Below are 12,417 nucleotides of genomic sequence, written 5' to 3'. Positions count from 1 at the left end.
ACAAATTCTTTGAGCCATTAATCACATATAGCTATCTGTGTTTTACAGTTGAAAAAGAGCTTATAAAAGTTCGACAATATTGTCTTTCAATGATATTGGTAAATGCATGTTAAATAAACAACACACTATCAACTAATTTTCATTGAACAAACATATAAGTACTGGGGTTGATACGTTCGACTATAAAATTGTTCAGAGCGATGCAAATACAATCATCATCAAATACTCAAGAAGACCTGCCCGCCAAAACAGAATTGAGATCCTAAACTCAAGGTGCCAAGTAAAAAGCATAGGTGTGAGTGCAGGTGTCACATAAAAAGCACCCAGTAAAAACTGTAAAGTAGTTGGCGTTAGGAAGGGTATCCAGCCATAGAAACAAGGCCAAAACATACTTTGGAACCTGGTGTGGTCCTTGGCCTAGCCAGTCCCTGTCAAGCTGTCCAATCCATGCCAAAATGGAAAACAGATGTTAAATGTTGATCATCATGATCAACAACTCTGGATAATTATATTCTTTTCTCATTTTATTAGGAAAATATTAATTTCACAAACACATGCCATTACAACTATAAACAGGCTTTATTGAAAAATTAATAACAAACAATACTAATTGTTATTTGTTGATTCAACATAATAAGAAAGAACAATGGTGTTAAAAATATGTAGCTACTAAAATGAAAAGGGTCACTTACATGCTTAGTTTTCCTTGGTGTAGGAACAGGAGGAGCCATACTTGCATCTCTTGCTTCTGCAGAAGCACTTTCAGGACCGCTGCTACTAAAACTGAATACAGCACTCTCTGTCATCTTGGAAGTTCCAGTACTGCCAACTGGAGTTACAGGTGCAGGCAACATCGGACGTTGACCTACTTCGAGACTTGACTGCCCCATGTAAGGTTTGCCTTTACGAGGCAAAGCACCAAGCATCGGATCAGTGCTAGTCTCGAAGGAAGTAAGTACACCTTGTTTATCTGTAATGCCAAATGGCCAGGGATCACCACTGAGCTGGCTATCAGGAGGGTATACCTGAGTAGCAACACTAGTAGTAGTTGGGGGTAGAGCGGGAATGGGAGCTGGATTTGTTTCAGGGTAACCTGCTCCAGAGAATCCATTAAAAGGAGGTGCATTGACATAACGCCCTTCATTGAGCTTTTCAAGTCTTGGGGAGTCCACAAGATAAAGCTCTGGATCATGATACTCCGTATCGATTGAAACCAGTTCTGAAAATAAAATAAAAGATGATTAGTTGTTTGTTAATTTATATCAAAAGGCATGTCTTTTTTGAAAACAAAGATATATGATTTGTTTATAGGAAGAAATGGGAAGAAAGTTGATTAATAAATAACAGGGCACAAATTCTTAAAATGTTTGTATAATATTTTCTTAAAAAGCAGATACTAAAAACATTCTATTATTATATTTGTAATAAGTAGAGGTATTATACCTTATGCAAATGAAATATTAATTAGTTAAAAAAATGGCAGGCACATTTTGTTTGGTAAGCAGGAAAAAAAAAGCAAAACATGTTTCATGTGAGTTGTAAGATAATATATAAAAGAACAAAAAAAAAATCTCAAAGATTTTAATTATTTATTTTTCTCTTAAACAACTGATGAGTTATGCAACTAGAAACTGAATGCAAATATTCAATGTATTTAGTGTCAAAGTATATATATATATATATATATATATTGCCATTTTTTAAATAAACTTTCAGTGGGTATACATCCCAATTTCATAACCACATCCACCATAGCTGCCTTATTTCTTTTTGATTTCAAAATGATCCTTAATATAATATTTGCAGTTCTTGCTTAATCCATCTCCTTTACTTCACTATTTCAAAATACTTATATAATTATTTTTTATCAAGGAAGTAAATTATTTTGAATTTTATGAAACTATTTAATAAGTAAGTTTATTTAAGTTCGTAATTAGTAGTTTAAAAGCAATATATTTTAATGTGAAGAACCAAAAATTCTTTATTATTCAAACTAAATGTATAGTTGGTAAACTTCACTTGTCTTTTAGCTTTGAGATTTCTTTCTTTTGTTTTACCTTTCTTTTATCTAAAGAGAAACATGTCTCATAAAAGATAGACTACAGAAAGTTTCAATAAAACAAGATTTCTAAAATTGCATTACTAAGAATTATTATACTTGTTTTTAAGCTGTACTCTATAACATACTCTATATTAAAAGCTATAACACAATTCAGATAGCCTATTATCAAAGAGTTTATATTCATCGGGTGCATATAGAACAGCAAAAATCCAAACAATAAAGCAATCATATATTCATGCTTGAATCTGCCAGAGTATATTAAGAATAAATAACAGTATTGCAAAGATTTATGCTTTTTCAACAATACTGTCACAGCAAATTACTTAAATTACTTATCAGACATGCTGCTACTTCAATACAGAATTAATCTAAGCTACATCATCATCATCATCATCATCACCACCACCACCACCACCACCACCACTATCATCATTTAACACCTGCTTTCCATGCTGGCATGGGTTGGACAATTTGACTGAGGACTGGAAAGCCAGGAGGCTGCACCAGGCTCCAATCTGATCTGCAAGGATGCCCTTTCTAATGCCAACCACTCCGAGAGTGTAGTGAGTGCTTTTTATATGACAGTCGGGCAGTACTGGCATCGACCACACTCGAATGGTGCTTTTTATGTGTCACCAGCATGGAAGCCAGTCAGGTGGCACTGGCAACAAACAGAATCAATGTTTCATTTGATTAACTGAATATTTAGTCCTAGGTATACACACATGCTATTTTCAAAATGTTACTTGATTTCATTTTCAGATAAATTTATGATTCAATATTATCATTGTTTTTATGTCTGCTTTTTTATGGTGAATTAGACTTTTTGAAGTAGTATTCCACAACTGAGTGCTTTCTCTTATGCTGATATTATTTTCAAGTAAGAAACTTTAATTCCCCTGATCTTCACATATCAAACTACAGGACATAAAGGTCACCACAAGTATCAATGTGAAGACGAAAACATGAAGAGACACACACCACTATCAGTATCAGTTTGAAATAATGTTGCGTGTACATTGTTGACATTGCTTTCAAAGACCAGTGGAACAAAGAAAATCCCTTAGTTGAAAAACAAAGACTGGTTACAGCAAGAGCATTCATCTATAAAAAATGTCCTGTTTCAAATAAACTCTTTTATCAAATTTCACAAGACATTGGTTAACCTGAGGTTAAAGTAGAAGACATTTGCCAAAAATGTTACACAATAGGATCAAACTTGAAGTTACGTAGTTGTATAGTGTTTTAATCACACGACTAGGTTTGCACCTTGATTATAAGTATTTAATACACTGTGGTTCATAGTATGTTACAGGAACTTAACAATGGATTTAAATGTTGCTAAATCCGAAAAAACAAACAATGCAATATTTCAATTTTTATTTTAAATCAAAATTATAATTACGGAGATTAATTTTTAATCTTCCAAAATTTGGAAATTAAAGTATTTTTGTATCTAAGTGAATAATATTTTGTTCATTTATTTCAAATCATGTACTCTATATTACTTAAAAACATGGTTTCCACAGAAAACATTTGCCCAAAATATTATATTAATGGAAATGAGTTATTTATAACATCATCCTACCCCAGTTGAATTTGTAGAATGTGAAAGGATAGTCAAATTATGACACGGCACAGAGGAAATTGAATGTAAAGATTGTTTCCAAGTAAAACAAGTGCAAAATAGTCAGAATAGAAATATAGTGTTTTCTAAAAACCAGGAAATAAACCCATGTTTTGCTTGTGGAGGTATACACCCGAGGAAAAATTCTCCATTTAAGAAAGTGGAATGCTTTTACTGTGGTAATACAGGACATATAAAGATGCACTGTAGAACAAAGATGACAAAACGTCAGATTAGAAAATTCGTGAAGGCAAAAATCAGAAATACAAGTGTTAAAATTCAATTGGACACTAGTAGTGACATCACCATTATAAATGAAAAAGTGTGGAAATATGTCGGTAAGCCGAAGTGAATTAAATCTAGAAAGGTAGCACATGGTGTTACGGGAAAATGATTATATTGTTTCAGTGAATTCCAATGTAGTGTAACATTCCGAGGTCAAACAAAAAAAGGCTAAGATATATGTATTAATCGATTTGGCACAGAGTGGATGGAACTATTCAAACTGGGATACACCCATAGGTGTTTTGTGTGGAAATATAGTCAGTTCAGTTGAAGGTTCAAATGTGACTGAGGGACTAAAACAAAAAATTGCAGTAAAACAAAGTGGAACACCTGTATGTAAGCCAAAACAAAATGAAAAATTACCCATGATAAAAAGTAAACATTTTTCAAAAGTAGATGTTCCATGGTTGAGACTACACATTGATTTTTCTGGTCCTTTAAATGGTTCTTACTACATAATTGTAGTTGATAATTTCTCAAAATGAATTGAAGTTTGCAAGTGTAAAAAACCAACTTCCTCAACTGTGATAAATTTTTTACATGAATTGTTTGCAAGATTTGGCATCCCAGACAAAATAGTGTCTGACAAAGGAATGTAATTTGTGTCTAGTGAATTTTAAAAATTTTGTGAAACGTTTGCAGTAGAACATATAACTACAGCGCCATGCCATCCCAGATCTAATGGACAGGCAGAACACTTTGTCGATACCTTCAAAAGAGCCTTTAGAAAATCAAAGAAGGAAGTCACGGATGAGGTAGCTCTACAACAATTTTTAAGAGTGTATCGTGTGACACCAAATCCAAATACAACAGCGGGTAGATCACCAGTGAGCTGATGTTTGCAGAGAAAGTAAAATCAATCTTCGATAAATTGCTACCTGGCAAGAAAAGAAAGAATGCCAGGGAAGACATAGCAAGATTCTTTAAAGTTGGTGAAAAAGTGTATATGAGGGCATACATAAATGGAAAGCAGAGTTGGGAAGATGGCGTAATTACCAAGTGCATAGGTAAAATGATGTATTGGGTATAAGTAAAGACATACAAAAGAAACACCAGAACCAACTGAAAAAGAGATTTGTGGAAAGTGAACCGATGGAATGGTTGTACGATACATTCCAAGTACCAATGCCACTGCAGGTAATTGAACCCAGCGTTCAAGTGAGAGGAAAAGAAAACATATGGAGTTCCTGAAAATGGATGTCAAGTGCAAAAAATATTAAATTGTATGGAACCGCCCACTCAAAAAACGGAGGTGGGATGAATAAAAAAAATTATTACTAAATAAAATGACATTGCCTAAGAAAAACATTAAAGGGGAGATGTTGTAGGGAATTAGTAATAATAGTTCACCCCTCCCACGTGATGAATGGAATAACCTAGCCACTATAAGTAAAGAGAAGTATGTGAAGTACCAGAGTACATAGTAGGTAGTCAGAGATAGTCATGTCTTTACTGGTTTTACTGAGTATACTGTATACAGAAGTGGGCATTATAACAATCCAACATTAATAAGGATTATAACACAAACAAGTATTAATGATAAATCATTTTTTGTCTTTTTGGATAAACTGAAGGATTTATGACTTTAGCAGCAGCAAAGCATTGCAACATGTTTCAAAGCACTTTGGAATGGTGAAATAAAAAATAAAAAAAAAATTTATAGTTGTATCATTCAAACAATACTTATGAAATTCATTCTAAAAATGAAACAACATATAGCATGGAAAGGAAAGCAACCAATTTTTATAGCAGGTAAATGAATTGTCAAGTTATAAGAGGCATAGAAAAATTGCAATTGTTAAGGGGCCTCAAAAGTATATAAGGTGTGATGTGGTTAGTGGTCTTTCATACTCGTTATAAAGCATTCTAGTTAAGACATTCAAAAAATGCAAATAAGATTTTTAAGGATAAACATTAAACACACATAATTCAATATTAAAACAAAAGAATATTGTGTGTGTGTGTGTGGGCACGTGCATGCATGTATATATTATTCCAACCAGCCTCTTTTGTGGTAACAATAACAAATGGAGGCTATGCAATTCATGATTAACTCAGCAGGAGATCTTGAAACAGCAGTAAACCCTGGAGATAGAGTGTTAAGTCTCACCCTGGTGAATATACTCCAGTACTTAACTACTGCCTTGTGAGGAAGTTCAGGAAGACAAATAGTGAGGGAGTATACCTTGAAAGGAAAATAAACTAATCCAGCTCTAAGGCAGTTCTGACTAATGAGGTTTTCTCAGTCTCCTCAGGTTAGGAGGAGATACAACTCATCTTGGGTCCCTGTGTCACTAGATCTATCTTGTCATAGCAAAGATAGTGATGTTGAGAAATGTACAATCTGTACAAGCAATGTACAATCTGCCATTTTGCTCAGAGAGAGAATCCTCTTGCTGCCAACAGAGATAGTAGTTCCCTGAATTTTTTCCATCCTGACAAAAATAGTAAAAGAGAGTGTGAGATCTTGAAAATTATGCAAGATACAATGAAAACTTCTCTCTTCATTCTTTGAATGAATTTAGACATTTTTCTTTGAAAGAATTGTGTGTGTGTATTCATTCTGAACAACATTTTGTCTAAATGTATGTATGTGCTTGTTTTCATATGTACATGTATGTACCTGTTCTTTGCATTCTCCTTTCATTTGTCCACCTGTTAACATGTGTCTTATAACATGCATATGTGAGTGTTTGCACATTCATTATGTTGTGTTTGTCATCAACAAAAATGGCATCAAATTTTTCTCATATGTTGGTATAAAAATGAACAAAATCCTTCTGTTTTAAGGTTTCTATTGGAATTTTTCAAACAAGAGGGCTTATAATTCAAAGTAAATAGGTTGAAACAAGTTATGGCAACAATATTTAGTTTAGTCTAAAAACATAGAACACTCACACAAATAAAGAGAAACTGAATTTTAGTATTATACAAACATTTTGTTTTATAAATATATACATACATACAGCACCTCAGATATATATATATATATATATATATATGTATGCATGTGTGTATGTATATATAATGGCTAGATGAATCCCTGTTGTCAACACTTAGTTCTTTTTCAAGTATAAATGCTTATATCATTTATACATGCTCACATATCTATTGTATTCTACTTGCCTTGCTACCAGGTGTCCCAGAAAGATTTACTGATGATTAAAAAAAATATTGAACAAAGCATTGTATTTTTGATTGTACACAGTGATTTGTGTATGTTTCAGCTTTAAGTGTTTATAGTTTTGTTTCTCTGTAATATTTTTGTCAACAAATATGGTGTCCCAAGTTAAATGTTATCAAATTGTTATGAACAAACAGAATGACAGGCTGTATGCTGCTGATGTCTGAAAGGAGCCAAGCCCATTTTTATCATCAGAAACCAGCTGGAGTCATGGTGTGGGCTGCTGTAGCATCTGATAGACCTAAGTCTCCTCTGATCTTCATTTACGAAGGTGTTAATGTAAATAGCACAGTTTATGTCAAAATGTTGGAAGAAAATATGTTGCCTTAGTCAAATAAATCATTTGGAAACAAGTATGTTTTCATCCAGGGCAGTGCCCCATCCACACCTCAAATTTTATGCAAAAATGGTACAGAGAGCATTTTTGCAGTTTTGGGTACAAGAACTTCTGTTCTCCCTCAAGCCCAGACATCAACCCAAAGGACTTTTTTGTTTCATTTGTCTTAGGGAGTGATGTCTATCTCATGCACAAGTGTGGTGGATCTGAAAGAATCTTACTGCATGGAGTAAATCTTATTGAAAGAATTCTTACTGCATGGAGTAAATTTTATGAAGAAGTGTTGCAATTCAGTATCTACTCAGTTGCAGGCCATGAACAAAGTAAGAGGTAGTTGTTTTGAAATCTGATTCACGTATCAGATAGGTAAAATATAGTTCTTATAATTTAAGAAGTTTGATTGCCCTCTCTTGTATATATTATGAGTAATTACAAAAATATGATAGATAAATATTTCTGGAACATTCAGTACATGCCTCTTTTATCAGTTCCTCACCATATTATGGGCATTCCAACTTTCCTGGACTCTTCACCAGTGTTATAATGTATGGATTTAATTGTTCTTATTTATTAGTGGTATTGTAATTTATATTTCTCCAATTTTTCTCTCACTTATCTTCTCTCTCTATTTTGCTTCTCTTGTTCATTTAAAAAGTTCTCTTTTTTCTCCTGTTACACTCTGACATGTGCATCTCTATCACAATCTGCTTTCCCCTCAATGAGTCTCACTAATTTTATTCTCTCTCTCTCTCTCAAAAAAATCCAAAACATCACCAAATACCCACCATCCTCAAAATACTACACACAACTCCTTCCATATGCCTATCTCAAAACACAAATACATGCAACACATACACTTGCTCCCTCCTCTTGTCTCAACTTAATCTATAGAGCTGCATTCCTATCTTGTTCATAACCCTTTCCTGTTTTTCTTGCTTTTTATGTTTTTTCAATCCCGTTTCCTCTTTCTCACTCACCCAATAATATTCTTCTGATGAAAGACAAGCATCCAATATGTTAAGACTTATCCCTTTCATGTTGTCATTTATCTTTTTTTTTGTTTATTGCATTTACAATATACACACACACACTTGTGTGTGTGTGCACGCATGTATATATACATATATATATATATATATATATATACATATATATATATATATACATATATCATCATCATCATTTAGCGTCCGTTTTCCATGCTAGCATGGGTTGGACGGTTCAACTGGGGTCTGGGGAGCCCGAAGGCTGCACCAGGCCAGTCAGATCTGGCAGTGTTTCTACAGCTGGATGCCCTTCCTAACGCCAACCACTCCGAGAGTGTAGTGGGTGATCTTATGTGCCACCGACACAGGTGCCAGACGAGGCTGGCGAACGGCCACGCTCGGATGGTGTTTTTATGTGCCACCGACACAGGTGCCAGACGAGGCTGGCAGACGAGGCTGGCGGACGGCCATGATCGGATGGTGTTTGTTACGTCCCCAAAGCACGGAGGCCAGTCTATGCGGTACTGGCTACGGCCACGTTCGGATGATTTTCTTGTGTGCCACCGGCACTGGTACCACAAAGATACAAATTCCATTGATGTTCATCTATTTTGATTTGTTTTGATTTGATATATATATATATATACATATATATACATATATATATATATATACATATATATATACATATATACATATATATATACATATATATATACATATATACATATATATATACATATATATATACATATATATATACATATATATATACATATATATATACATATATATATATATATATATATATATATTATATATATATATATATATGTGTGTGTGTGTGTATGTGTGTGTGTGTATGTATATATATATATATCATCATCATCGTTTAGCGTCCGCTTTCCATGCTAGCATGGGTTGGACGGTTCAACTGGGGTCTGGGAAGCCAGAAGGCTGCACCAGGCCCAGTTTGATCTGGCAATGTTTCTACAGGTGGATGCCCTTCCTAACGCCAACCACTCCGTGAGTGTAGTGGGTGCTTTTACGTGTCAGACGAGGCTGGCAAACGGCCACGATCGGATGGTGCTTTTTATATATATATATGATAGATAGATAAAAGAAAATAAGTGTAATGTTGGTGTTAAATAATTACAGAGAAGTTGATAAGAGAATTGGAAAATATTAATTATGATTTAGCTGAATGTAGTGAGGTTGAATCTACTGGAGTATTAATAGTAGTTATATCCTTAAAATACTTAAGAGCAGAGGCAGAAGACCTCACATAAAATAAACCAATACTACGCTGTATGGTGCATTATGTTATATAACAGATCTAAAGAATGCAAATTCATTTGCAGATGAAGATAGGGTTCGTAAGTTCATAGCTGTAGGGATGCATACTGTGCAAGAAAATTTCTGTATATACCAAAGGGAATATTTGAAGAGGAACTGAGACATTTTGGATAACTACTTCAAGCACATAATATATTGGGGCATCAAACAGGATAGGCAGGACTGATGTTGTTTACACATCTGTTTGTATGCATACACATAACTGTATAATGTTTTTGTTACATACCAAATATACAGCAACATATACCTTATCAAGAGTTTCAAATTGAATTTTCAAAAGCATCATATTGTATCTGGAGGTTAAAGAGTATAATACAAATACTGATGGTGACTGAAATGTGCTAATGATGAAATATACACAGTGGGCCATATGTTATATTTTGGGGATATATTGTTTGGGGTTTATAGCTTGATTTATATTACAAATACAAATGCTATGTCAAAGAAAAAGTAAAGCTTATCTTATTAAGGCTAATAATACATCACCTTGAAAATAAATCTAAGTCTTCATTGAAGTTATCATACATCTGTATTTTACAAGATCATAATATTCCTGCATCATGATCAATGATATCATGCAGGAATATGATGATTTTACAAATTACACACAAAATCAGTTTCTACTGTAAGCTTCTTACATAAAATTTTTTTTAAATACTAAGTTAATGAAATAATTTACCTTTTGTTTTAGTATCGATAAATTCAATATTTCAACTTTATAAAATATTATCTTTTTTTTAGTAAGATCATTGCATTATTCAAGAACAATATCATTTGGAAAGCTGCTAAATGAATGTGTGTGTGTGTGTGTGTGTATATATATATATATATATATTATATATATATATATATATATATATATCCCTCTCTCTCTTTCGGAGAGGCACAAGTACCTACACGCACATATACACACACGGCAGTAACTTCCACCTACCGAATTCAATCAAAAAGCTCCGGTCGGCTCGGGGCTATAGTGGAAGACACCTACCCAAAGTGCCACGCAGTGGGACTGAACCCGAAACCATGTAGCTAGGAAGCAAGCTCCCTAACCACACAGCCATGCCCGCGCCTATGAAAACAACAAAGTGGTTAAATCTAAAATGAAATATCTAAAGGTTAAACCACTCTTCGCCATTATGTATTGTGATACATAGAACAGTTGTACATTAAGCCATTCAGCATTAAAGTGATCAGTTAAGATCATACCAACATGCCCGATTCTAATTCTGTCTGTCAAATTCATATCAGTATGGAAAAATGCAATAACAATTGTTAAATTGAACCCACCTTTTCACTTATTTTATAAACATGATTGACGAATCTATTACAATTCATCAGTTTATTTACTGCTTGTTCAGTAATGACAAAATATTTAAACTAATCTTACTTTAGTAAAGTCTATCAATTTTAAAAAAGACTAAGGAGATGGCTATCATAGGCAGATTCCTTGAAAGAAAAACTTAACATGGTGCAGTAAATGATATAAAACTTTCTGTAACATCAACACTATATTCAAGAGTAGAATAAAATGAATAAACTGAAAGATGAAATGCAACTGTAAATATTCTCATTGACTTTTCCATGATTCTTTGATATTTTTAATTCCTTTAACATAAATAATTTCTATATAATAAAATGAAATACAATAAAAAGACCCAATTTCCAGTGTAGAACCTTTTTATCATTTCATTACCTAACAGTTTAATGAAATCATCATCATCATCGTTTAACGTCCGTTTTCCGCGCTAGCACGGGTTGGACGGTTTCGACCGGGGTCTGGAGAGCTCGGGACTGCCCCAGGCTCCAGTCTAGTCTGGCAGTGTTTCTACAGCTGGATGCCCTTCCTAACGCCAACCACTCCGCGAGTGTAGTGGGTGTTTTTTACGTGCCACCTGCACAGGTGCCAGAGGGGTCTGGCATCGGCCACGTTCGGATGGTGCTTTTTATGGGGGGGGTGTGCAGAAATATAGGGGAGCACCAGTGGGAGGGGTGGTTCAGAGGACAGGTTCTAGGCAAGTAGAAAGTAGGATATCAAGAGAGGGGTAATGCATGGTGAAATAGCGTATTGAAATACGTTTTCTAATTTGCTTCTTTTACATAAAATGATTATAGCCTGCAGTACTATCTTTAAAAGTAAAGCAAGAACAATACATAGCATCATGATGTATTATATATTTGAGAGATGTATATAGATATGGTTCATGATCATTATTATCTTAAATAACCACACACAAATGTAGATTTTTTTTTACATGCTTAACAACTAAATAAAATATTTTTTAAAAAGCAATTTAATGAAAAACTATAAATAAAAGGCTTGCTTTATTATCAGTATCTATAAATGTAATATGCCATGTCTGTAAAGTGTACTCTTCAAAATAGTTAAATGTAAAAAAATTATATATAATAGTGTGTATCAAACCTAGCACAGTTATTTCTGTAAATTAGAATAATTTTTTAATTAAATGCTGATAAATTTACAAAGTATTACAAATTGAAACAGTTCAAATAAAATAGCTGTATTAATACCTTAGCAGTCTAAAGTATTTCAGATATTGTAAACAAATTGAAAGAGAAATT

At 33.6% G+C, this 12,417-nt stretch overlaps 1 protein-coding gene across 2 annotated transcripts in view; it reads right to left on the bottom strand.

The window, feature by feature from the left end:
- Positions 1-12,417, bottom strand: part of LOC115211133 (phosphatidylinositol 3,4,5-trisphosphate 5-phosphatase 2A-like) — a 93,762-nt gene that overhangs the window by 7,174 nt on the left and 74,171 nt on the right. For both annotated transcript variants that reach the window (XM_029780079.2, XM_029780080.2), the window contains exon 25: positions 693-1,219. In XM_029780079.2, coding sequence (XP_029635939.1) covers positions 693-1,219 — 527 coding nt within the window. The remainder of the gene's footprint in view (positions 1-692; positions 1,220-12,417) is intronic.

Source organism: Octopus sinensis, linkage group LG4, assembly GCF_006345805.1.
Source record: "Octopus sinensis linkage group LG4, ASM634580v1, whole genome shotgun sequence".
Lineage (NCBI taxonomy): Eukaryota > Metazoa > Mollusca > Cephalopoda > Octopoda > Octopodidae > Octopus > Octopus sinensis.
This window is presented reverse-complemented; position numbering and strand designations above follow the sequence as displayed.